The sequence below is a fragment of the Talpa occidentalis genome, unplaced genomic scaffold (genome assembly GCF_014898055.3).
Source record: "Talpa occidentalis isolate TD23 unplaced genomic scaffold, MPIMG_talOcc4v2.1 talOcc4.11, whole genome shotgun sequence".
NCBI classification, from domain to species: domain Eukaryota; kingdom Metazoa; phylum Chordata; class Mammalia; order Eulipotyphla; family Talpidae; genus Talpa; species Talpa occidentalis.
Window position 1 is genome coordinate 75,922,667 of NW_023601104.1, and position 26,487 is coordinate 75,949,153.

General features: G+C 44.5%; 3 protein-coding genes across 7 annotated transcripts in view; 2 read left to right on the forward strand and 1 right to left on the reverse strand.

Annotated features, from left to right (window-relative positions):
- The first annotated feature begins 540 nt into the window (after positions 1–540).
- SRSF5 (serine and arginine rich splicing factor 5) lies at positions 541–5,446 on the forward strand. 5 transcript variants are annotated; one of them, XM_037503580.1, is made up of 8 exons: positions 541–825; positions 1,587–1,731; positions 2,048–2,118; positions 2,252–2,350; positions 2,618–2,687; positions 3,915–3,988; positions 4,425–4,535; positions 4,624–5,446. In XM_037503580.1, exons 2-8 carry the CDS (start codon positions 1,606–1,608, stop codon positions 4,889–4,891), a joined length of 819 nt encoding a protein of 272 aa, XP_037359477.1. In that variant the 5' UTR covers positions 541–825; positions 1,587–1,605; the 3' UTR covers positions 4,892–5,446. The 5 variants fall into 5 exon arrangements, with proteins under 5 accessions (XP_037359477.1, XP_037359476.1, XP_037359475.1 ...); XM_037503579.1 differs by having other exon boundaries at positions 541–700; XM_037503578.1 differs by having other exon boundaries at positions 541–696.
- A 2,481-nt stretch (positions 5,447–7,927) lies between these two features.
- SLC10A1 (solute carrier family 10 member 1) lies at positions 7,928–25,632 on the reverse strand. The gene is made up of 5 exons (XM_037503584.1): positions 25,235–25,632; positions 17,667–17,877; positions 12,747–12,925; positions 10,928–11,124; positions 7,928–8,353 (listed from the first exon to the last, which is right to left on the reverse strand). The coding sequence occupies exons 1-5, from the start codon at positions 25,588–25,590 to the stop codon at positions 8,241–8,243; spliced, it is 1,056 nt and encodes a 351-aa protein (XP_037359481.1). The 5' UTR covers positions 25,591–25,632; the 3' UTR covers positions 7,928–8,240.
- The window catches only part of SMOC1 (SPARC related modular calcium binding 1), a 189,555-nt gene continuing 188,282 nt past the window's right edge, over positions 25,215–26,487 (forward strand). The window contains exon 1 of the mRNA XM_054691283.1: positions 25,215–25,518. The gene's annotated coding sequence lies outside the window, so the exon portion shown is untranslated. The remainder of the gene's footprint in view (positions 25,519–26,487) is intronic.

Genomic DNA, 26,487 nt, shown 5'->3' on the forward strand with positions numbered 1-26,487 from the left:
TGGGCTCAGTTCAAGATAGTTCTCCAGTACTTCATCACGCAAAAATCTTCCATTAAAAACACCCTGCATAAATAAAATCTTTAAAAAAAATTTAAAAAATAATAAAATAAAAACACCCTGCCATCCTCAGCCTTCTCACTGTAACTCCATCACGCGTCCAAGGTGGGATTAAAACGTGAGCATCAAGGAGCGCCGTCCAAAGTGCAACCTTAAATTGCAAGCGGCAAAGATTGGACACGGCCAGATATTTCTGCAAAGCCTTCGTTTCTTCTGCCCCGTTACTTCAGTTAAAAAGGAGGTGTCATTAGCCCCACGGTATTTTCACCGGAGAGAAAACGTAAACCTCGCGAATCCAGAGGCCCCTCCCTCGGCCCCTCCTCCCGCCGCGGGCACCTGACCGCCGCTCCCACGCCAGGCCCCGCCCCGGCCCCGCCCCCGGCCCCGCCCCGCGTGAGCAGTCACGGTCAGGAGGGTTCGGTCCCACGGAAACTTCCGGCCCTGGGTCCAACAGGGAGGCCTGAGGGGCGGTCCCGGAAGTGACGCCGAGGCGCGCCCTCCATTTTGTGGAACGCTAGAGCAGTAAGTGCGTCAGTTGTGGAGAGACGTAGACGAGTTGAGTCCTGGTCTGCGGGGAGGCAGACGGCTCCGTCGCAGACTACGGACCTCTCTGAGTCTCAGCTGCCAAAGATCAGTCCGGTAGGTGAGTGGCTCACTTTGGGGGAAAGGCTTCTCGGATCGAGGCTTCTTCATGGCCACTCAGATCGCGAGTGGCCTGGGCTGCTCTCTTTGCGGAGGACGGCGTCCAATGAGCACAGTTTACTCGAGGTGGGCGCTGGGGCACGTCTCCCTTTTCGGGATTGTTGGAGGGGCCCTGAAGGTGGAAGGGCGGACGTGGTTGTGGTCGTGGTACACAGAGGTTATGTGCCCCTCCCTGCCTCATTACCTCCTCTCTGCCCGAACCCCTCCAATGGTGGGCCGAGGCCTTTGCTCGGCGTGTGGCCAGGCCTCTCTGCGGGCGGGGGCTGTGACTCCGGGGCGGCGGAGTCGGGGAGGGAGAAGGGAGTTTGGCACGCGCGGTTCTCCCCACCGCTGCCTTCGTGGCCGCCATTTTGTGCCTGCCCAGCGTCCGCCCGCCGTCGTCTGCGCAGGCGCGGCCGTGGCGTCGCGAATTCCGGCTACCACCCGCTGTGACGCTCCCGGGAGGCGGCGACGCGCGTGCGGCTCGTCGCCATTGGGCTGGCCGTGCGGAGGGCGGGGTCGGCTCCGCCCGCACTTCTCGGCCTTTCCTAACTGCGGCAGATGGGAGGGGGCCAGAAGAGCCGCGGAGAGTGTGCGGCTGCGCAGTTCCAGAGGCGTCAGTGGGCGTTGCGGTTGCTGCGGTCTGGGCCCAGGGAAGGATCGTGTTGGGAGCCGAGTTTTAATTTTGTCTGCAAGGGACCTGGCCTAATAAGAGGCACTCTTGGCAATCTGGTTTATAACATCACCGGGTAAACATTTTATTTTATGCTGTTTATGTTTTTGATCCCCTAGCCAGGCATTCCTCTGACATTCATTGGTGGTGTCTCGGTTGGATTATTTTATGACAGGAGGCACTAGCCGGACATCATGAGTGGCTGTCGAGTATTCATCGGGAGGTTAAATCCAGCGGCCAGGGAGAAAGACGTGGAGAGATTCTTCAAGGGGTATGGACGTATAAGGGATATTGATCTGAAAAGAGGCTTTGGTTTTGTGGTAAGTATGTAGAACTGTTGGGTTATCGTTAAGTAGGTAAAGCTTTTTGTAAGTGTCTTTGATCTTACTGAGTCCGGATAGAATTTAAAAAAAAAAAAATACTTTGCAGCTTTAAGGCTGTGAATTTTCTTAGGGACAGCATCAAAGAACCTCACTGTTGTTAACTGACCCTTTTCAATAAGCTTCTTTGTATGGCAGTGTCATTAAGACAGTCCTCTTCTTATTTTGTTACATATTTTAGTGCTCCTAGTAAGTTGTAGAATGTACTTTTAAAGCCACGTGTTAAGCATTATCTTTTTTCATGTTTGTAATTCAGGAATTTGAGGATCCCAGGGATGCAGATGATGCTGTTTATGAACTTGATGGAAAAGAACTCTGCAGTGAAAGGTGAAGACTTTTTTTTTAGTTCTGTAACTAGTTAGTACTGTAAAATAGAGCACATTAGGTTAGCTGGGATGCTTTTTCTATGCAGATTTCTGTTATAGCTTAAGTGGATGATGAAGGTTTTTCTTTCTTACAGGGTTACTATTGAACATGCTAGGGCTCGATCTCGAGGAGGAAGAGGTCGAGGACGCTACTCTGACCGTTTTAGTAGTCGTAGACCTCGAAATGATAGACGGTATGTGCTATACTCATGGCTGTTCTCAACAATCATTAGTGCGGGAGCAGAGTTTAAGGTTAAAGAATGATTAGTAGCAAGTGATTCTGGTAGTTGTCCTGTAATTGGTTAGTCTACTGTTCTCATAAATCTTTGATAAAACGCAAACTTGATGGAAGTCATTTGAGTTTCTTGCCATGTCTAGTTGTTTGAACTTGCCTGCAGTTGAACACAGTAAGTGCACATTGCTGTATTTCTTCCATTGTGAGTACTCATTTTCTTCCTCAGAAATGCTCCACCTGTAAGAACAGAAAATCGGCTTATAGTTGAGAATTTATCTTCAAGAGTCAGCTGGCAGGTTTGTTGAAACACAGTTTTGAGATATTTCAATGTTGTTTTTTTTTTAAATTAGTGGGTAGCTAATGTTTTTATTAATATTTTATTAAAAGTAGTTTTATCTTTTAATTAAATTAATGGATTTAATTGTAATTTTAAAATTTAATTTAATGTAATTGGGGGATGTTTCAAATTTTAATATTAGTGATCAAATGTAAATGTTTTGAGGATATTTTTTCTTGTTTCTTAAAATCAATTTTAACCAAATATTAAACCCTTTATTTGCCAGCCTATCTGTGTCGTTGGCCTTATGACGAGGAGTGCCTGTGGGTTATCCTAATCGTTGTCTTGGTCACTCTTGGTTGGGCCTGGTTGACTTTGCCAGTCAGCTCCTACAGTGATCAATTGGCCACCTCTAGATCTGTGTTTGCCGGTCTAGACGTAATCGGTGCACTTATTGAAGTGCCAGGTTGCAGCGATCCCAGAGCGTTGATAACGTGATCTGATCCCTAAGTTGAGAGCTGTCTTCCTGTAACGCTTCCGAATAAGAGGTCCTGGTCGAAAAGAGTTGAAAGATACGAAATTAGGTGGTCGTTGGAATCCTGATCGCAGTAAAGTGGTCCTTGGTAACTGCACAAGAGTAGAACGTGTCTGCATCCGCCAATAGTCTGCTAATAGGGAGGGCTGTGCGATTAAAGGCTTCCATCGATTGGGTAGTGTCCTTCAAGTGGGTGGCGAAGAGCCAGTCGGGCATATGTCATGAAGGTTTCTCCGACCGATTAATGATTTGCTGCTTGACTAGCCTAGGGAAATAATAATAAAGGTAAAGTAAACTTTTTTAATGGCATATGGGGCACAAAATAACTGGTGTCTTGTAAATGTTCTGTTTTTTAAATATAAAATTTCTACTTTAGTCTTTGCTTTTAAAATATGTACTGTTTTCCTTTTTTTTTTTTGTTTTTGTTTTGTTTTTTGTTTTCCTTTTGTATTAAGCCTCAGTATAGACTAATACTACTTTAATGTTAAAATCTGAATTTCTCTAGCATTTTGCTTAAAAGCAATATGCTTTTTGCTTATTTCGTGCCCTGACATAAATAATTTTGAATTCTGATAGAATACAAGTGTGGTAAATGCCATGTTTGTACTTTATCTAACATCTTCTCTTTCAGTAGTCTTGTTTTTATACCATGTGATTGTTTGTGTGTCCACATTTCCTTTTCTCTGCTTAACACAATTGTCTTGCGTTAAGGATCTCAAAGATTTCATGAGACAAGCTGGGGAAGTAACCTTTGCGGATGCACATCGACCTAAATTAAATGAAGGGTATGTCCTGGTTATGAGTTTTGAAAGACCCTGAAATTTTTACTGTGACTGTTCCTCAGTACTGAGTTAAAACTGTAGGCTCCAGTGCAGTGATTCTCACTCAGGTTTGCTTCCTAGGGCACTATTGGCAAAGTCTGGAGTCATTGTTGGTTATAATTGGTTGAGGGTGCTTTTGGCATCTTGTGGGTTTAAGTCAGGGGTGCTCATGCTAAACATCCTATAAGGCAACAAGAAAGCACTTCAGAACAGAGACTCTGACTTAAAATGTCACCTCTTTTGGAGTGAGAAACCTTGTGCTAATGGCATGTTACCTATTAAGAGATAAGACTGTGGCAAAAGAAGAATGCGTAAGAAAAAGTACTTAGTCTAGACTGCTTTTATAGTTTCTGAGATTAAAAGATGTATATCACTTCACAAAGGACTTTTGTTGTTGCAGGGTGGTTGAGTTTGCCTCTTATGGCGATTTAAAGAATGCTATTGAAAAACTTTCTGGAAAGGAAATAAATGGGAGAAAAATCAAATTAATTGAAGGCAGCAAAAGGCACAGGTACCTCTTTAATATATTAAGTCAGATTTTATTTAATGGAGTTGTAGAGCCCACCACTTATTTTTTGTTGTTTTTTTCTCCTTCCTAGTAGGTCAAGAAGCAGGTCTCGTTCTCGGACCAGGAGTTCCTCTAGGTCTCGTAGCAGATCTCGTTCCCGGAGTCGCAAGTCTTACAGTCGGTCCAGGAGCCGGAGCAGGAGCAGGAGCAAGTCCCGTTCTGTTAGTAGGTCTCCTGTGCCTGAGAAGAGCCAAAAACGTGGTTCTTCAAGTAGATCTAAGTCTCCAGCATCTGTGGATCGCCAGAGGTCCCGGTCCCGGTCCCGATCAAGGTCCAGATCAGTTGACAGTGGCAATTAAACTGTAAATAACTTGCCCTGGGGGCCTTTTTTAAAAAAGCAAAACAAAACAAAAAAACCAAATTCCCAAACCATACTTGCTAAAAGTTCTGGTAAGTATGTGCTTTTCTGTGGGGGTGGGATTTGGAGGGGAGGGTGGGGTTGGGCTGGATATCTTTGTAGATGTGGACCACCAAGGGGTTGTTGAAAACTAATTGTATTAAATGTCTTTTGATAAGCCTTCTGCTCACATTTTTGTGAATGTCTGAAGTATATAGTTTGTGTATATTGACAGAGCTCTTTTATAACTAAAGCCAGTTTAATTTTTTTTGTACTAGAAAAATTTGAATATTTTAGTTCTGGTTATTCAATTATCTTAATTCAGAATTAGTTTAATGCCTCAATTAAACTAATAGCTTTGGACACATAAAAGAGCTCTAAATTTGCTTGTACATAAAGGCTTAATTTGAGTTTCCCTTGTTAGGGTCAAGGGTGTCCTTACCCACCATTTAACAGCTGCCTGGCAAAAACACATTAAAGCAGCTGTTTGTTATTGATAATAAAAGATTATAAAACTGCTTTTGTCTGTTTTCTGAAGGAAGTATATATACTTCCTCTCCGTCTACGTTCAGCACATAAACCCTTTGTAGAGAATCCTGTAGTCATTTTTTTTTTTTTTTTTTTTTTTTTGGTATGGTGGGTTTTTCCTCCTTTTTTTAAAGTACTACTTTGGACATTTCTAGGTTAGTCAAAATACAGGCAAGGAAAGTAAATTGCATTTTCAAAATAAGCGTTGACATTTGTTTGACCGTTTCCATTGTGTGACCTTATGTGTTTTTTTCCCTGCACCACCTGGTTTATAGTATGGTGTCAGTTTGCTTAGACTTCCTTTTTTAATCCGTGCATGTGCATTCTTTTACAGGGGCTTTAAGATGTTTTTTTGTACTTGACATGAAAGTGACAATGTTAAGGGAGAAAATTTCAAAGTGAAAAATGTTTAAGGTTCTGTATTTACCTTTTGTTGGGTTATTAGGGCCCAATTCCTGCGGGACATGATTCTTTGAGGAATCTTGGACTGATAATGCTAACCTAGCAATCGAAAGGCTTGCGTATTTGGTGATAAGGATTGAGAATAGTAGCTAAATAAATACTTTTAAGTGCTTTGACTGTATAGTCAAAACTGTTACATAATAGTACCACTTTATAGAAGAAAATTGAGAACAAGGAACCTAACTAGTGTTAGACTGCAAAAAATGTACTTGTAGAACCGCCAAATCATATTTATAGCTTTGCAGGAATTTTGAGGAAAGCAAAATTAGAGATGCACTAGAATGTTTGCTTCTGGTTTCCTCACAATAAAGGGATTGGTTAGTAGGAATCCCCTTCTGGGGGATTTGAAAGGTTTTTAGGGCATTTGCGTCAAGACTACTTCCCCCTGTTGAACTTGGGTCATAAAGTTACAAAGCTCATGCTTTCAAGGTGTGGGGAGTCATTGAGTGATAGACTTTTTAACTTGGATTGAGGGTGCCAGCCTAGGTTTTTTCCTTTGTAATGACCTGAAGGTTATACAAGTCATAAAGTGCAAATTAAATAAATCCTTAAGCATTTTAAATGTATGGTGTAATTTGCTGTTTTACCACTTGTTTTCCACCTTTATTTACTCCTAAGTAGGTATGTATCAGTGGTTTACTAGACTATAACAAAAAGTTAGGCAGTAGAATACGGCTTTTAATTTGAACATGTCCCAGAGATGGACTGGGAGTTGGTTTGAGCTAACATGTTAGCCTGAATTACCAGATCCAGGATTGGAGGTGTCCTATGAGGGAGGAGTGTGTGTAACAATTAAGTTTGAGCACCAGCCTGTTGCAGGACAGTAGTTTTTGTTCTTTCTGTTCATAGAGGCTTCTGTAGTTTTCCTCAGGAGTTTGAAGGTAATTGTATTTGAAGTCCCTCTCTTCCTAAAATTACTAATAAACTTGTTTATTCTTCTTAACCAAATATCTAGCATATCATGCCGGTGAGATAGTGGAAACAACTTGAACGGATAAGTTGGTATGCTATATAAAAGCAATGGTTGGGTGTTCAGTTTTAAAGAGGGTGATTCTTAAACTTGGGATATTGGGAATACTGCTAGTTCTCTGTTTGCCAGACTAATAACCCTAAAATTTCAGTTGGACCTAAGTATTGAAGATCACTTGGAAGTGGGATTAGCAATTTGCAAACGCAGTATTTATTAATGAATCTTTTACTAATACTTGCATATGAACGATATACACAATGTTTAGAGAAACAGAAAAAAAGAACTCTAGTTATTGAGTACCTTTAAATGGAGTAGTCATGCATTTTGGCAATGCTGTGAATTTTTTGAGGGCCCATAATGTAAAAATCACTTAACAGCTGATGGGGACTATTACTAGATTAGTGAAACAATGAGTTGGTGTTTGTTGCCTGGCTTTTCCTTGTTAAAGTTTATCATCTCTGCTTCAAAAATGTTACTTCATTTTCCCATGGCTAGCTTTTGAGTTTGATAGTTTTTTTTTTTAAAGATTTGTTTATTTTTTTAAAGATTTATTTTATTTATTTATACAAGCACTGGGTACAGTCAGAAGCACGGGAGGGCGAGAGAGTTCACCAGAGCCAGAGCGGGGAGCAGAGCAGGCAGAAGAACCGAAGTACATTGCTGAGGGGAGCAGCGGGCGGCAGGACAGGTCTGTGCGCCATGTGGGACCCTCCTCTGGTGGCCGGGAGCAGCCGGGGATCGAACAGGTGCTGCAGAGGCTGCAGGCAGCTTCGCAACCCAGGGCTCAACCGCTGCCCCACCGGGGAGGCCCTTGAGTTTGATAGTTTTGCATTTTATTTCTGCTTCTGCATACTTGGTGTATTTTGTTTGTTTTTTAGGAACTTCAGTCACAGTGATAACAAAAAGGGAAGGAATGGGGCCTATGTAAGATCAGAAAGAACTTCTGAAGTCTGATTCCACAGCAATCTACCTTTTGGACAAAAGTTGGAACATCATTTTTTTATTTTGGGTAAAAACGTCATTTATTGACGAGTTCACTAGTTGAGTGCCTTTCTATATGCCTGTCAGGCACTGTTAATAGAGACATGAGGGGAAAATGCAGTTTTGGTTCCGGCTGTCAGAGCTGTCATTGAGTGTCTTTTATAAACAAGTATCAAAATTCTAAGCTGGGAATAGGTGAGGCTTTTCAGGTAGATGCTGTCTTCCAGGCAAGGGCTGCCGACTGGTTGTTATTACTGGAAATGCTGGACAAAGACTCTGACTTGGCTGTTTCATCATTCTGTTCATCGTAGCTTATCACACTGGCTTTCTGTGTTGCTCTCTGATCAAAATCCAGGACACGGGGAGAAGGTTAGACTGTGCAAGGAAGCACTGCACTCCCCTTATTGGGTGTGGTGCCATTGCTCACAGCTCCTGAAATTGTTACTTCAGTTGTGGCAGCTGTGTAAATCATTTTTGTTTTGTCTGTAGAGTTGAAAAGGGTTAAAGGTAGAGGAGGAGAAAAATGGTAAGTTAGTCCAAAGCTTCAGTCTGGAAGATAAACAACTTTTACCCTGGCTATGCATGTGGTGTTTGTGCCCCCCCACCCCATTTTTATCATCTCTCATTTTTTTAAAGATTTATTTATGTGTACAAGAACTGGGGTACAGGCCAGAGGTATGGAGGGGTGAGAGGACTCACCAGAGACAATGGGGAACAGAACAGGCAGATCGACTGAAATACACAGCTGAGGGGAACAGCGGGTGAGTCAGGAGAGGTCTGCTGCGCCATGTGGGCAGCTCCCTGGCCGGGGATCGAACCCTTGCTGCAGTGGCCGCGGACAGCCCCATAGGTTGCGTCTCAACCCCCTGTGCCACCAGGGAGGCCCTCATCTCTCCTGTTTTAAACTCTTGAGGGGAGATTGATTTTCTTTTCAGCATCCCTAATGGTAATAGTAATAAAAGGTATACTACAGGAGCAGAATTTTTACTCTTCTCCATTTACAGCTTTGTACATGCAAACACAGAGGTGGTTTGAGCTGGAACATAACCAGTTAACTTGCATTCGGGAAGCAAGTTGTGACAGGAAGGAAGATTTTTGGGGAAGTTTTCTAAGAGGAGTTTCTGTGTCCCCCACATTGTATTTGTCCCTTTTTCTGCCTGTATGGATGTGAGCTGTGAAGTATGTCAGGGTTCTCCTTTTGTTTCATTTCTAGAGTTTTCAAAAATTCAAAATTGACAGATTAACGTTTTTAGTCCAATAGTACCAAAGGGGTAACTTGTTTTCACATAGTATTGCCACAGGAGTCTTCTGTAGCACATCATGAGTGAAGTTTTGGATTTTGAGACTCAAACTACCCACAATGAGTGTGTGGCTCTTTTAGAGGATTGCAGACCTTTCTGGGACTCAGACTACAAATTTGGGAAGCTGGGTGATTGTATTAGAAACTTCTTCCCTCTTGCACTTAAGAGTGCAATGGGGAAACATTTCTTGAGTTGCTCTCAGATAAGCTTCATATTATAAATTCGTTTTAACACTGATTTTGATCCAAAGTGATTAAAATGGTTCTGCAATATAGTGAGCTGTTTTTGTTTTGTTTCAGCTTCTTGATAAACAAGATTACATCATAGTTCACTATAACTCTTAATTGCTGCTGTAATTCCACCTGAGGAAGTGGTATTTTCTAGGGTGTACATCCCTAGGGTCTTGAAGGACCTTTTACTTTTTTAAAAAATTATTTTTTAAAGATTTATTTATACAAGAACTGGGGTACTGGCCAGATGTGCGGGAAGGCGAGAGGATTCACCAAAGACAGTGGGGAACAGAACAGGCAGACTCATGAAATATACTGAGGGGAGCAGCAGGCGAGACAGGAGAGGTCTGCTTGCCATGTGGGTTATCTCCACGGCCGGCGGGGGATCGAACCGGCACTGCAGAGGCTGCGTACAGCTTCACAGCGCTGTGGGCACTTTTTTTTTTTTTTTTTTAAGATTTATTTATGCATACAAGAGCTGGGGCACTGGCCAGAGATGATGGGGGTGAGGGTTCACCAGAGACAGTGGGGAAACAGAACAGGCAGACTGACTGAAATACACTGCTGAGGGGAGCAGCGGGTGAGACAGGAGAGGTCTGGTTTGCCATGTAGTTTGCTCCCTGGCTGGCTGGGGATTGAACTTGTGCTGCAGAGGCTGTGGATTGCTTCATAGTGCGGTGCTTAACCCCTTGCGCCACCAGGGAGGCCCCCATGGAGCTTTTAATTTTCATGGGAAATAAAAGGCTGGTGAAGGATTTGAGGACGTGATTAAGGATAATAAACTATTTAAGAGTTAAAAATACTAGAATATGTTACCGAGAAAGGTGGTTTTGAGAAAAGAATTGGGTTTAAAGGTACTCTCTGAACAAAGAATTCATTGAGGTTGATTATATTGAAGAGAAATGCTCTGAGTACCTTAGAAAATAGATGCTGTTGATCAGGAAGAGTTAATCCACGAGTAACCAGGTTAGAGTATAAAACATACTGACGAGGTTATGGTGTTAGTTACTGTTGAAAAAGCTTATACTTGTTTTCTTCTAGCTAGAATTGGAACTCTTACTTGGATTCTGGCTTGTCAGGTTGCATTGCTAATAAGTTTTCCCATACATAGTAGGGGGTGTCAGCAACGCATGGAGCTCTGACCTGGCTCTAGAACATAAGAACCTGGTGCCGAATCGCACAGAGACATCTGAATGTTTGTCAGTCGAGACCTTTGAAACAACTTTCTAATGTCCAGGGCAGGTCTGGCTTATCCTCACTCTGAATCCTGATTGGTTTCCTCCTTAAAGGAGTCAAAGTTGCTTTGGTGTCCCAGAAGGCAAACTATCACAATTGATTCTTCCAGCTTAGAGAGTGGAAATAAAATGCAGTTAGTGAAATGAGCCTTGGCTCTTTGAGGTCGTATCCCTGCTTGGTCTTACCTTGCTTCTAGTGACCTGATAAACGGCCCTTCCAAAAGGTCCTGGCCAGAGCCGGACTTGCTGGCAGAATCAGTTGAGAGTGGGATTCCCAAAAGATACACTCACCTTTGGAAGGTTTGATTTTCTTATAGCACCGAAAGAGGGCGATTAGGAGAAGGCCTTCTCCAAGCTGGAAGATCATGTAGAGGAGAGGAAAGAAGAAAAGTGGTCCAATGACTTCAGGGGGGAAGGTCACATTGAGAATGGTGGAGCACAGTTGAACATTTTGACATCCAGTCTCCATGCTGACTGTGCGTCTGCATCTGTGTAGGTTAAAAAAAAACCCCGTATGTCCTCACAGAAAGGATGTGAGGGTGTAACTTCGTTCCTCCACCCACCCAGATGCTCTTAAGACCCATGGGACCGTATGTATAACTCAGAAAGATGGATGTGAGCCAGATGGAGTGCACATGGTTTCCAGAAAAGTTGACATTTTGTGAAGCCACTAGCCTTGTGGAAGATGGTGACTCGTGGGCTTAACTCAGGAGATACTCTTAGTAACTTGGAAGTGTGTTTGTCTACTTTCGTAGGATTTGCAAATTAAAATTTGGAGAAGTGTCTGGTGAGGGGTGAAAGGGAGAAGTGAACCACTATCATTTAGTAGCTTATTTGGGCTTTACATACAGGCCAATTGCAATTTCAACTTTGAGAGGATGTCTGAAATGTCTGGGGAACTTGTCCTGTCCCCAGCTTTTGGATTTGGAACTCAATTTAAAAGACAAATTTGGGGCCTCCCCGGTGGCACAGCGGTTGAGCGCTGGGTTGTGAAGCTGCCCGCGGCCTCTGCGGTGCCGGTTCGATCCCCGGCTGCTCCCCGGCCACCAGAGGAGGGTCCCACATGGCGCGCAGACCTCTCCTGCCGCCCGCTGCTCCCCTCAGCAGTGTACTTCGGTCCTTCTGCCTGCTCTGTTCCCTGCTCTGGCTCTGGTGAATTCTGTCACCCTCCCGCGCTTCTGACTGTGCCCAGTGCTTGTATAAACAAACAAACAAACAAACAAACAAATAAATAAAAAAAAAAAAAAAAAAAAAAAAAAAAAAAAAAAGACAAATTTGATTTGCCCTGTTATCTTCCGAACATTCTCTTCATTTTGCTTTCCATTTTAAGGATTAAAGAGTAGTCTATCTACATTTAACTGCAGTTAGTATATTAAAACCCTGACGGCCATCAAGGCACAATATGGAGACTACCATGTTATCACTTGATGTGGCCGTTTGTCTTTCAAAATTGACATTCGTCATTGACAGCCTTTTGACTGCCTGGGCAGTCCCATGACACATTCTGTAGAAATCTTACTAGCCTGGTTTAATTCATTTTTCACAACAACTCATTTTGTTGGGGGGAGGGGGCGGGGGACTTGGGTGCTACTAATGTTAACTCCTGCACATGCATGTGTCTGTATGGCTGAAACAGTGTCCCTGAAAGGGACACTGTAGGCAGGATGCCTAATGCTCTCTGTAGGCAGGATGCCTAATGTTCCCATACCATGCTCTCGAACTATTCCTAAAGTTAGCAGCTCTGTGAGCTGGATTAGATGATAGCATAAGCTTAACAGGACTGACTCTCGCCTGTTCTTGTAAGGTGAAATCCCTAGGCAGACGAAAAGCAGGGAAAGGAAGAATCAACATAAACCTAGCCATCGTGGCATGAATTCACTCCAGTGGATGACCAGATGCCTTTGGGCTTTGGGTTTCTCTTAGCTTGTAAGTCAGTCGATACCTTCCTTGCGCAATATTTCTCAGTGTGAAGGTCCTTGTCCTATTGATGGATTTGAAGGTATTGCTAGGAAAATGCCTTCTCCAGATGATGAATTTCCCTACCTTTTCCATTAGAGACCGGGACCAAGAATGATGCCCGTGGGGCAGTGGGAACTAAAGTGATACCTACCGTCCTTCGAGGCGGAAGAGAGCGGAGAGAATGTAGCCCAGCAGGAAGCCAACGAAAGGCATTAGGGAGGAGGTGGCCATTAAGTGTGGTGTGAAGATAAATAGGATGCTGCTGCCCACATTGATGGCAGAGAGTGCTATGACAGCCACAGTGAGCATAAGTGAGATGATCGTCCCTCCCTGTGAATGAGAAGAACCGGCAATTAGGGGGGTTAGAGGTTGGGAGGGGAGAGGAAGTAGAAAACATTCTAGTAAAAGAAGTGGAAGGGTATATGAAAAGATCTTTGTCTTCCATCTTTTTGGAATTTTAATGGGTAGGAAGCTTCTTTGGAAGAAGACAGGATTAGCATACTCCAGCCAAGCACAGCTGCTAGATGTTGTCTGGGTAGCAGTTTTTTTAGTGAGGTGCTGTGACCGAAGGAATGAGGCCACAGTCCTGCAAAGTAGCCCTTGTAAGATGAAAGTTCTCTTTCCAAGTTTTCATCTTTGGAGCCTGTATACACATTTCCTGCAATACTGCCACTGCTTCAAATATTTTAGAACTCAAGTTATCCATTATGGGTAGGAATTTCACGTAAGGATGAATTTTACTTTTGAAAGTTTGTAAGAGTCATTTGGAGTGAAGCTGGCAAATGTGGGTAATCAAGCCAGGAAATAAAGCTTTCAGATGTGTAGCTACAAAGGATGAGCCTACTTTGTTGAATGACCTGCAGCTGGGTATGAAGTTCATTCCCAAAGAGTGTCTGGAATATCTTGGGAAATGGCATCAGAAATGCAGGTAAGTGCTATAAAAGCAAAACATTGTTTTAATGTTTAATATTAAGTTAAATGTTTATACAATATTTAATGTTAAAGCAGTATTAAAGTTTATAGTATATTTTACATATTTACATGTTTTAGTACGAAGGTTTATGATGGAATTACAATGTAAAAATTTTCAGCATGTACCGATGATGTACTTTTAAAGTACCCTTACGTGCCTACATTTTAGACAAAGGCCACACTCCAAACGGAAAAATACATGTATAAGTTTAAGGCTCTTTGTCCTCATCTTGTAAGTAAAGCAGACTTCTCTTGAACATGGGTTATTGTGTAACGGTCTCGTGCCGGTTGAGTCTCCAATTGGCATGTGTGGCATTTGTATTTCCAGTATCATTTGAAAAGGTGGTAAAGGATAACATAAAAGTGCCATTTTATGTGTCCAGTGGCATTAGTACATTCACGATGTTCTGATCACATTTTAAACACGGCTCAAATTTCAGCTGTAGCTTTGCAGTTTGCAGCTGTAGCAAAGCAGCTTTGAGCACTGACACTCGTGACCCAGGAGTGAGAGCTGCCTGCGGCTCTCTAGCTGTGTAAACCTAGGAGAGTCACTCAGCCTCAGTGAGGTTGACAGCATAGGACATGGCATGTAAGATGCACTTGGTAAATTGTAGTTTCTGTTTTTCATAGGTAATGGGGAGCAATTAATTACACATCTGATTTTCCCGTTGTCCTCAGTCCTATTGTGTGTGGAAATCTTGTTCACAACCTTTTGCTGATAAAGGGGCCTAGGCAGTTTATCTGTGGGGCTCCATATTTTATGCCAACTGACCTCCCTGCCCTGTCAGGGGCCACTGAAGCTCTGATCAGCGTCCATTTACAAGCAGCCAACCCGTCAGCTTGCCAGTCATCCAGGAGATGAACTGGCCCAAACTCCACAAAGATGGCCTACACAAGTTGTTGAATGAATTAGTTATTTAGGGAGTACTCAAACTTAGTGAGGGAAGCAGGAGCAGAGGCAAGTGTTAAAGGACACAGCAGCCCAGAGGGCAGAAGTCACAGGTGGGCAGAGGCTGAGTCAGGTCAGATCATTGATAGCACAGGGATGGGGAAAGCTTAGGTGGTGTGGTGCCCCCTTGATGGTGGGGCCCTTATTAAAGAGTGGTGGATGGTTTATGGTAAAGGTGGCTTCTGGACCATGTCAGGCTCAGTTTTAATAACCTACCCACTGAATAAACCCTTGCCTGGGTAACTGTTACTTGATTTGTTTTCCAAATGGGCCATCCTTGAAATTACATCTCGGCATATCTCTATGTGAGCTCCTACTAGGAAATGCAACTGGTTGAGAGGAGTAAGCAGATACCTGCTGCTAGAACCAGTTATCCCAAGTTAGGTAGTTTTGATTTGAAAGTCTCTCAAGAGAGCTAATGGGGTCAATCGTTTGCTGTTTTTCAGCTTGTAACATTTTATGAAACAGAAATGTAGGATGAGTGTAGCCCTTAAAAAGCCCTAAAAACAAGGAGACCTCAGCCTTTGCGTCTTGACCCCTCATGTTTGTATCCTCAGAGGAATGATTCCCTTCGGGGAGCTTGTGCTCAAATGGAGCTGCTGATGTGGGGTCATTCAGGGGCCAAGTGTGTCAAGGTAGACCTGGCTGTGTTTGTAGGTAGCTAGCCTTTGATGTGGTTCTTTGTTACTGGTGTTCCAGCCAGGTAACAAAGTGTTTTAGTGTTCTTTTAGTGTTCTCTGGAATCATTTTGACTGTGCAATTGGGCAGTAAATTTGCAACACCACAGGAACGGGAGGCTGGCGAGAATCCCAGCTGCCAAGTAACTTCTCTGGGCCTCACTTGATCACAAAATGGGAATAAGGCAGGAGACTGAACATCTGGAAGGCCTTTCCACCTTTAAGATCTGAGATTCTTTTCACCTCGGAAGAATACTTTTAATTAAAGTTACTCTGAGGTTAAAAGGAGGCATGTTCTTGCATCAGTTGCATGTGGGGTTTTAGTCCTGGGTTTTCTCACCTACAAAATGGGGAAGGGCAGAGTTGCATTGAATGATATCAGGGGTCACTTCATATTTTTATTTCTGTGATTTTTTTAATTTCTGTACTTCTACAAGCTACCTTGAATGAAATGAACACAAATGCATGTCTTTTTCCTGTCCATGTGTGAGAGAGAATAATTCCCTTATTCCCAGGCATTCTGCGGGGGCATTATGAAGGGCTGAGACTTAGGTGTTAAACAACCTTAGGATCTGGCTGCTTGAGGAACTTGCAGGTGAGTGGGGAATAAAAATGAACAGGTATTTATAATACAGTGAGATAAAAGATACAAGGGGGTGCGTGTTGGGTGCTAAGGGACTGAATAGAACAAGCATCCTACCTAGGCTTGTGGTTAAGGAAATCTTTCTGGAAGAGGTGATATTTGTGTTCAGACCTAAGCCCAGTGAAGTGGACTTAGAAAGTCTTCCATGTGGAGAGCAGGGCATGTGCAAAGAAAAGAGCCAAGACTGGAAAAGTCAGTTCAGAGCAAATCATGGCCTTGAAGAGCTACATTAAGGAATTTAAAACTTTGAGGGAGAGTAAGATCCTTGAGAGGAGAGATCCCAGGCTTAAGGAAGGCTGGCAAGAAAAGCAGAGGGGTCCACAAAGAAGTGCCAGAGAGATGCTAGAGGAGCAGGAGGCCTCAGTCACTGAAGCTAAGGGCAAAGGCTTTTGAGAAGGAGCCACTCACTGGTCAGCCACACCAAAAGCTGCTAAAACGTCAAGAATTGAGAAATAATGGATTTATCAAAGAAAGTGGGGAAGATGGTGGCAGATTACGCGTGGACGAGACACCTAGGTGAGGAGAGGGATTCTGCGATGGGGACTGAGCTGAACAGTCGAGGAAACTGCACTTTGCAGCCCTGGTGGTGTAAACAGAAGGCCTTGGAGGAAGTGAGTGGAGGGGGGCGGGGTCCTTCCTGGGGCACCAGGAGGGAACAGGTGTTGGCTGGAAAGGGGTTGGGCGCGGGGGAATGGAGTTTAGTGAGGGCAGAGCTGTGATCCTGTCTCAATGTGGACAGCCAAGAGCCAGTACAGAGTCATTTAAGGAACGGGAGTGAGAGAGGAAGGATGCGCGGGCTAGGGGCCCGGCCATGAAAAGTTTCTGAGAAGCCTGTAGACAGAACAGAAACTGATGTCCAGAGCATGATGGGCTGTTCACAGGAGCTGGAGTGCCTTTTCCATGTCTTCCAACAGCTTTTGAGGGTCTTAAGACCACACCAGGGCAAGCGCCAAACCTACCCTTGACAGGGATAGTGTGGAAATAAATCCTGAAAGGCTGACGTGCAGGTTCCTTGTCCCGGACTGTCAGGTGCTAGGAGGCAGAGTGGCTGCAGAGGACGAGCATGGCGTCCGAGCCCCGGGAGAGGAACGCTGAGTCATGGCGAGACTAACGGCTGAGCCCCAAGGTCCATACCGTGGGCAGAGCAACCTGGGTTGTGTTCCCAGCCTGTGACTCTTCTGAGGGCAAGGCAGTGCTAGGATGCCCTGTCTGTGCCCATGGGGCTCCACTCTTCCTCCCAGCCCACTCCCGAGATGTCGGCAGTGCATGCTCCCCCTCTTTCCCAGGTCACTTTTCCTTAAGCTGCTCGTCCAGCCAGCCAGGTTTGCCCTTGCTCCCTCTGAGCAACTCAGCTCAGGCTTTTCTGGCTTACCCAGATCCTACCCTCCCTCCTGGTCCTACTCAAGCCCGCCCCCTCCAGGAAGGCTTCCTTCACTGCATTCTGCTAATACCTGATCCTATGCGCCTTGGGTATTGTTTCTCTTGCGTTACTTCCATTTCTGCAAATATCAGACTCTTGGAGGATAGAATCCTCAGAAAGTGTAAACCATAAAATTTAGTATCTAGTAAGTACATAATGCAAATATAATTTTATTATTAAAATGGTCATAGCTGTGTGTGGCATATCACTTTTTCCCTCCAACTTTTCAAAAATATTCTCATGCACATTACAATCCCACGAAGCTGATGTAAGAGTAAGTGAAATAGTAGACTTTTTCTATTTTTTTGTAAACAAGGCAGGAAATGGACACAAAAAGCCCCAATAACTTGCGTCAAGCCATACACTGAGATGGCGGTGGTGCTGCCGGCAGCCGGCGCCCCAGTTCTTACCTTAATGACATAGCGTACGTATTGTGGCCGTTTGGCATTGAGGAAGATCCCCACGGTGCAAGGAAGGAGAACCAGGATCATTGATAGCACAATGCCACCATAGGGCACCTTGCTCTTCAGGTCCACATCATAGATTCCCCTGGTGTAGATATACAGGAGGAGGGGCATCATGCCCAGGGCAAAGAAGGTGGAACAGGTGGTCATCACTATGCTGAGTGGGAGACAGGAAGAGCACAGAGAGAACCCGTTACTATAAGATACAGTATAGAGAGTATAAATAGAGTCTAGTGTACATAGAGAACCCATTACTATATTTTGCTGAGTACCCACCATGTGCCAGGCACTGCGCTAAGCTCTTTACATACATTGCTTGCTTACCTTCGCCAGCAGTCTTAGGAGGTTAGCATGCTATTTCCTATTGCTAAGGAGGAAATGAGGCTAGAAGGGTTGTGGCTTGTCAGAGTCATTCAGTAATGAGTGAATCAGAAGACCTCAGCAATAGAACTAAAAAAGCTGAATGGGATTGTTATTTTAGTGGGAACCTACAGGTTTTTCAATATTGAGGATTCTAAAGTTGTCTCTTTACACAATACTATTTCTAAATTAACTGAAGCAAATAAACAAGTGAAAGGAGATTTTAAAAAATCTGAGACGTCTTCCTTGGATTATTAGATGTGTGATATTTTTCTTTCTTTTTTTAAAGATTTATTTCTTTATGCATACAAGAACTAGGGTACAGGTCAGAAGTGTGGGGAGTGAGAGGACACTTACCAGAGACAGAGTGGGGAACAAAACAGGTGGATTCACGAACACACTGCTGAGGGGAGCAGCGAGCGAGTCGGGAGAGGTCTACTGCACCATATGGGCATCTCCCTGGCCGGGAATCGAACTTGTGCTGTAAAAGCTGTGGATAGCTTCATAGGTCACATCTTAACCCCTTGTGCCACCAGGGAGGTCCAGCTGTATGATATTTTTCTACCTCTGAATGATATTGTCAACATAAGTTTGTAAGTAGTTCTATTTAACTAACTTAAAGAAAATGAAATGTTTCTGTAAAGCAAGTTTATACTCAGAAATATAGAAACTAACCCAAACGTACTTCAAGTTCACGTGATCTGGGGTGATCTTCAGTAAGTAAAAGTTAATTTAAGTTTGTTGGTTTAATTAAAGCAGCATGTCCTTACAATAATCAGCATCAATTATAGTACAGTTTACTTTGGTGTATTAAAAGTCAAATAAGCTCATGCTAGCTTCATATTACAAATTTTGTCAACAAGAAAGATAACAAGATGATTAGTTGTTTACTGTCTTATGAAATTTTAATGAGAAACAAAATAACATAATTTTTAAGCATAAGTAAATCAAGAGATTATAAGATACAAGTTTATAAATGGACTTTTCAACAATAAATATACTTTATATTATGTGTACTTAAAAATAAGTTTCCAAAATCTTTTTGGTAGCTTGAAACCTTAAAGTCACACTGAGATAAGTTACATGATATACATCCTTTAAATATCTAAATTATTTCAAGTTAAGATAAACATTAAATATTAAGCATAAGTTTAAGCTCATTTATTTTTGGTTCTTTAAATTTTATAGAGCAGCAAAAGGCATTTGAGTCTATAAGTTACTTGTTTTGTGCCACATTGAAAATTTATATTGAAGAAGAATATACTTCTAAAAATTATGAAATATAATTTGTAAATTTGTCAGTCCACTATTACTCTTTAGTTTTCATTAGAAATTAAGGATTCTAAGGACTAATAATTCTAATTAATATATAGTTAAAATTAGTAGAAATAATAAGGATGGAAGAAAATAACTTTAAAAAGTAGTAAGAAAATAGTGGGTTTTATGGGATAAGGAAGCATTGGAAGTACTTAAGTTTTTTAGGAAGAGGGAAAGGAAAGTAATTTTGCCCCAAAGTAAAATGATTGTTCCAGAATTAAAAAATATAAGACAAAAGATGAAAAAGAAATCTTCAGATTTCATAAGGTTTATAGAAAAGAAATCTTAAGAAATGAACTTTATGTGTAGTCAAACTAAGATTAAAACATATAAGTAAAAAGGGAGAGGCAGAATTTTAATATTAAAAGTACACATGTAGGGCCTCCCCGGTGGCGCAGCGGTTGAGCGCTGGGTTGCGAAGCTGCGCGCGGCCTCTGCGGCGCCGGTTCGATCCCCGGCTGCTCCCCGGCCACCGGAGGAGGGTCCCACATGGCGCGCAGACCTCTCCTGCCGCCCGCTGCTCCCCTCAGCAGTGTACTTCGGTCCTTCTGCCTGCTCTGCTCCCCGCTCTGGCTCTGGTGAGTTCTCTCGCCCTCCCGCGCTTCTGACTGTACCCAGTGCATGTATAAACAAAACAAACAAAGAAACCAGCAAACAAATAAATAAAAGCATGCCTCTATAAAAAAAAAAAAAAAAAAAAAAAAAAAAAGTACACATGTAAAATGGGAATTTAATTTTCTCTGTTAAAAGGACAAAGTTTTTTCTTAGATTATTGATTTGCTCTTGGCAAGAAATTAAAACAAAGGTTTTTCTTTACCTTTAATGTAATCTGCCTAGGAAACAAGGATTCTGTGACCTATGAAAATATTTCCTCTGTTCTACATTTCTCATTACTTAGAAAAATTGAATATTTTCCATATTGAAAGAACTAAGGGGCCTCATTGGTGGCGCAGGGGTTAAAGACACAGTGCTATCAAGCTATCACCAGCCACTGCAGCTCCAGTTAGATCCTCAGTCGGCCAGGGAGCAACCCACATGGCATAGCAGACCTCTCCTGTCTTGCCTACTGCTCCCCTCAGCAGTGTATTTCAGTAGATCCACCTGTTCTGTTCCCTACTCTGTCTCTGGTGAATCCTCTCACCCCTCACATCTCTGGCCTGTACCCCAGTTCTTGTATGCATAAATAAATAAATCTTTAAAAACAAACAAAAAAAGAAGTACAAACTAGGGGGGGGTTACCTTCAGATATCAGGACTACTATAAAATCATTGCAATTAAAAAAATGTGGTAATGGTACAAAGGTAACCACATAGATTAGTAGAAGAGAAGAGATAACCTAGACACGAACCCATGTATATTTGTGAATTTGATCTATGGGGGAGATGACATTACAAATTAATGGAAAAAATCCCCTGAATGGCACCGGGAATTTTCTCTATTCATATGGAAAAGATAAAGATAGATCATGTAACATAAAAATAAAGCTCTAGGTGAACTGAAGATTTCCAGGTGAAAAGCAAAACTTTAAACTTTAAAAAAAAGGGGAATATCTTCATGACCTCAAGGGTAGTAAAGAAACCCGCCCCCCCTCCATGGTACATTTGACTAAATGAAAATAAACACACTGTAACATAAGACATCATTATCAAAGTGTAATGACAAACTCCAAACTGTGAGTAAACTGTTGCAACATACATAGACTATAACTTTACAAATGAATAAGAAAAAATACAGCAGCTCAATAAATAGGCAAAGGATGTATTTCCAGAAACGGATACCCAAATGACCAGAAAACCTAGGAAAAGCTGCTGTATTTCCTCTGATATCAAACTCAAAACCACTGTGACCATTACACTCTCACCTGATGGCAGAAATTAAGTCTGACAATTCCAAATATAGAGTAAAACATGGAGAAACAGAGGCTTTCACTTACTATTAGGGGAAGTGTGAATAGAATAAATACTTGGAGACATCTTCGTGGAAAACTTGTGTACCTCACCCCTCAGCAGTCCTGCTTTTACTATCTACGTTCACCTGCAGGCCCAGGGGACAAGCACAGGCCATTCATGGCAGCAGAAGGGGAAACCCACACAAAGACCTGGCAGCAGAATGGACAAAAAGCAGAAAAGCATGCCCCAGTTCTCCTGCACAAGGAGCGATTGTCTTTATGTGCCTATCTCACAGGAAAGGAAGCTGTCAAATGATAAGGTGGTATGATGCTGCTCGTGTAAAAATTCGAACACAAACAGAACGGTGCATTAGTTGACGGCCACGTGCACTTGTAGTGATGTGTGGAAATGCTGAGCTCCAAATTACAAGGGGATGAGATCTGGGAGGTGCCTATGAGGGACTTTGGTGCTAATTATTCATCTTTTTTCTTTCTTTTCTTTGATCATTTTTAAAAATATGTATACAAGAACTGGGTGCAGGCCAGAGATGCAGGCGGGTGAGAGCATTCCCCAGAGACAGAGTGGAGAGCAGAACAGGTGGATCTACTGAAACACACTGCTCAGGGGTGCAGGGGGCCAGACAGGAGAGGTCTGCTGCGCCATGTGGGTCAGCTCCCTGGCCAGGAATCAAACTCAGGCCACAGTGGCTGGCAGCTTAATAGCGCTGTGTCGTGGTGGCTTGATAGCGCTGTCTTTAACCCCTGTGCCACCAGGGAGGCCCCTCTTGGTTCATTTGAAAAGGACAGGTTTATTAGAGAAAGGAGAAAGAGAGGTGCCTGAGGAGTCACAGGTGGGCAGGAGAGCTGCCACTGCTGTTTTGTAAAGGGAAAAGGTTTGTGGGAAGAAACATTATTGATCTCTTTAGGAGACATGATTTGTGTGCTGGTGTTTGATGTCCTTGAGCAGTGGAGTCGTGCTTACTTTGGCTTTGTGTGTCAAGGGTTTTGAAATTTGCTCTGGGACTTGGTGTGCTTGTGCTCTGTGTGGGAGCCATGCTCTGGCACCTCCAGGTGCCACTTCCACATGTGTAAATGCTGGGGTCTGGTCAGGGACACCCTCCTTCTAACTTGTTGGCATCTGTGACTATCGCAACCCTCAGTTTACCTGGAGAGACAGCTCGCCAGCTCCACGGGTGGAACCATTCCACAGGAACTTTGCGGGCCTGGCTGTCTCCCGGGGGAAAAGGAGCACATTACATTTCTATTTTTCCTGCCCACTGTGCTCTCGGCTCACAGCATACTCTTGGTCTTGGACATCTGCTCTCTGGCTGGAGGGTGGATTTTTTTTTTTTTTTTAAGATTTATTTACTTATACAAGAACCGGGGTACAGGCCAGATGCGCGGGAGGGTGAGAGGATTCACCAGAGACAGAGCGGGGAGCAGAACAGGCAGACGGATGAAATACACTGCTGAGGGGAGCAGCGGGCGAGACAGGAGAGGTCTGCTGCGCCATGTGGGACCCCCGCCCCTGGCTGGCCAGGATTGAACCGGCACTGCAGAGGCTGCGGGCAGCTTTACAGCCCAGCGCTCAACCCCCTGCGCCACCAGGGGAGGCCCAAGGAGGGTGGATTTTGAACCCCTGTCAGTGGAGGCACTGAAGGCAGGAGCTGAGCTTGCTGTGAGGGGCCCCGTTAGAGTACGGTGAAGTGGGAAACTTCAGGAACCTGAATGGCTGCCATCTCACCCTGCTTGGGCTTCCTCTGGCATAGTCAGGGAATCTGTGAGAATCCTTGGGTTTCCTGCAAGTCTGTTGTCCCTACAGCCAGAGTCTCTGGTCTCTGCTGTGGGCCAGGAGGGGTTAGGGAGCAGATGAACTGGAGGGGCTGCAAGGGAAGGCAAAGGGCCCATTTCCGTCTGGTGAGCTCTTCTCTGTCTCCCACAAGCAAACTTACTGCACAATGTCTCTGGATGTGACTCACTTGCAGTTTGGGGGACTTGTTTAGTGGCATCTCGAGGAAGGGGTGCCCTCCCTGGCTACCTAGAGAGGTCAATCTGAGGGCCCAGCCTCCAAAGTGTTCCCAAGTGCTGGTCAGGGAGGCTGCTTCTATGTCTCCACCTGTGAAGCAGAGACTAATGGGTGGGGGTAGAGAGCCCAGGACTGGCTCCAAACACAACTTCCCTGGCAAATTCTATGAACCTCTGGCAAGTCTCTGGACTTCAGCTCCCTCATGTGCAAAGTGGAATGGGTGTTAGACCTGTCCCAATTCTCCATGGGAAACAGTAGTGCTCTGCTTAAAGACCGGGCTCAGACTGCCTGGCACCTCCCAGCTGTAGCTGGTCCTTCAGAATGTATTGTTTGACTTGCACAGGGTTGCAAAATTTTTTGAATGGGTTGCCAATATTTCAAAATCGGGAGATTGCACATGGAAAGGGAGATTCTAACTTCTCTTGAAAATCGGGAAGCTGTGGCAGGGTTTGGGGACCCCACTCCCACAGAGCACAGGGCTGTATGGCGTGTGTGTCTGCAGGGCTTGGGGGGCGGGCGCCCCCTCTGAAGCAGGCATCAGACTCCAGCCACTTTGTTGGTTTGCATATGTACCTGGCCCTAAAGATATTTGCGTGAAAACACAGACTTTGGAACCACTCCCCAACTCCTGACCTTGAACAAATGTGTTAACCTCTCTGAGGCGCAGTTTCTTCATCACTAAAATGGGATGTACCACCTTCCCGCATACACCCCCACCCTACCTCCTCCTGTATGGGGGCCTCATGTAAAGAACTTGTTGCAGGGCCTGCTGGTTTGTTTCTGTTTTTTGTTTTTTTAATTATCAGTGTCAATCTGGGACAACTTGTTATGTGTATTACAGTGACAAAGATCTTCCAATACAAGTATAAGTTGTCCCAGATGGACTCAAGCTGCATTCCAAGTCTGGCAGCTGTGGTGGGGGATCATGAGACTCTGGGCCATGGGTTAATATATGTCTGTGGGAAGGGGTTTTATACAGTAGGGGACTGTCTCAGCAGAGCATTTTCTCTTGTGAGGTCTAGGATGAATGACGGTCCCCAGGTGCCCGGGAGGAGGCTGAGTGGAATAGCGTAGGCCCCCTCTCCTGAATCACTGCGGTCTGACTGGTAGGAGAGAGAGCCTCAGAAGCACAGCGATTACTTGGGGAGACCTCATTAGCATCCAGCAGCTGATGAGGCTGGACACCTGGTTTCTCACTTCAAAACTCCCCTGTTGTCCCTTATGTTGTCCCACCCAGCTCAGATGCTGCTACAGACCCACAAAGTCCTCAGAGCACCACCCCAATACTAATGTCCTGTGTTCCTTCTACACTAGGATCAAGACACATCGGGTTTCTCAGGACACGGAGGCTGCAATGAGCCTAGTCTGTCGGCTGGATGGAAGACCCCGAGGGCTTGTTCTCCCACAGGAAGGATTTAGATTTGATAGAAGGGAAGGGTTTTCTCCCAGTGAGGTGGCAGAACACTGTATGCTCAAGGTGGGACTCTTGTATGAGCCTGTGCTGCAGGAACTAGACGGGCTCACTTGGTTCCCAGTCCCCTTGACCTCCCTGAAGATGTTTGGAACCAACTGCATCCCCTTTCAGCTCTCTGGCACCAAAGCAGACAGCTTGCCCACCATGGTAGGCAGGGAATGTTCTCCAGAGGCCGGCCTCTTGGGGTTAAGTAAGTCTTCCTTCAAGACAGTCCTGAGATGCTTCTGGGATCAAGGGGTCTCAAGGATGGCCCTGAGGTAGGTTGTCTCCTTTGGCTAAGTGTTTATACCAAAATGCACCCCAGCTCTGGCCTGCAGCCCCGCATAAGTAAGCATCTACACCCCCCCCCCACCCCTCCTGGCTTTGCCTCAGCTCTTCCTCTCGATTGTGACATCTCCAACATGGCGGCACCTGGCCCCATCCTGCTCCTTTCTCACCTCCAGCCTTACCTGAGATTCATGTCTCCCTTCATGGCCAGACTGAAGATGTTGGACAAGTTCCCCCCTGGCGAGCAGCCACAGATCAGGATGGCCAGCGCCTCTATGTCGCTTAGCCGGAAGATCTTGCCTAGCACAAAGGCAGTGAGAGGCATGATGCCATACTGGGCCAACAGAGCAATGGTCAGCCCTTTGGGCTTCCAGAAGTGAGCCTTGATCTTGCTGAACTCCATGGTACAGCCCAGTGAGAGCATAATGATGAGCAGCAGGATTACCAGGATGATGCTCAGGGCCAGGTCGGTGGGGCGCTTGCCGAAGTTGGGTGGCAGGGTGAAGTTGTACGGGTTGGACACATTGAGGGCCTCCATCTTGCTGAGCGGTGGCGGCCGGCCGGGCCCACACACCTGAGCTCGCCTGCTGACTCCTCTCCCTGCCTCGTCCTTGTTGAGTGACTTCTTCAATCACCTCCCAGGGCAGAGGGTTTCAGAACAAAATGTAGCTCTGGCAAATAGTGGGATTATGCAACTGGCTGTGCTGTTTCTCTGGCTGTGGCCCAAAGGGGAAACAGTCCAGACTTTTTTTTTTTGCTCAATCTTCCTTGACTCTGGACCTGTGCTGCCTCCTTGATGCCACTCGCTCTCCTCCCTGACCAATTTCTGCTTGTGGACAAGAGGGCCAATTTCACTCTTTCATCCCCAGCTTGGCATTCCCCCTAGGTGTTCTGTGCCTATGAACCTGTCCAGGGCCTGCCCCAACCTCTGTCCAGCCCTTCTTTTTCCCTGTTGACTAACTGGTGCCTAGTTTTTTCTCATCTAGGGGCAGGTGCCCTTCCATGCCCATGGGAGGAACAACCATTCTGGCTTCAATGACCCAACTGTTGTCACCACCAGCTTCATATTCTCTCTTCAATGCATTTGATGCTTCAGTGGCTTTATTTTTGTTGAAACCATGTCTACAGTAATAAGAGTGGTTTTGGACTCGATGAATGATGGATTAATAAGAACATTCTGAGCTGCTGATATTGTAGGATTGATGATTTTACAGCTGGAGCCTGTGATATGGGCATTTACTGTAAACCTTTGGCCTGGAAGGGACATCCAAGTGCTATTTTAGCTGGATCAGACATAGTAGTTGTGTGAGGTGTAGAAGCACGTGGTCTGTTAGCAACTGAGCCAACATTAGTGGGGGGCTGTTGCCTCCTGCAGAAGGAGATGCTCTTTTTTTTAATTTTTAAAAAATATTTATACAAGAACTGGGGTACAGTC

What these genes read in the sequence shown, in the direction of transcription:
- SLC10A1 (XM_037503584.1), bottom strand. Translation starts at nt 25,590, where the DNA reads ATGGAGGCCCTCAATGTGTCCAACCCGTACAACTTCACCCTGCCACCC. An exon ending in CTCTTCCGCCTCGAAGGACG is followed by an intron (nt 11,125 to 12,746) that starts GTAGGTATCACT and finishes TAACCTACACAG; the next exon opens with ATGCAGACGCACAGTCAGCA. An exon ending in GAAAATCAAACCTTCCAAAG is followed by an intron (nt 8,354 to 10,927) that starts GTGAGTGTATCT and finishes TCAACTCTACAG; the next exon opens with ACAAAACAAAAATGATTTAC.
- SRSF5 (XM_037503580.1), top strand. Translation starts at nt 1,606, where the DNA reads ATGAGTGGCTGTCGAGTATTCATCGGGAGGTTAAATCCAGCGGCCAGG. An exon ending in AAAGAGGCTTTGGTTTTGTG is followed by an intron (nt 1,732 to 2,047) that starts GTAAGTATGTAG and finishes TTTGTAATTCAG; the next exon opens with GAATTTGAGGATCCCAGGGA. An exon ending in GAAGGCAGCAAAAGGCACAG is followed by an intron (nt 4,536 to 4,623) that starts GTACCTCTTTAA and finishes TCTCCTTCCTAG; the next exon opens with TAGGTCAAGAAGCAGGTCTC.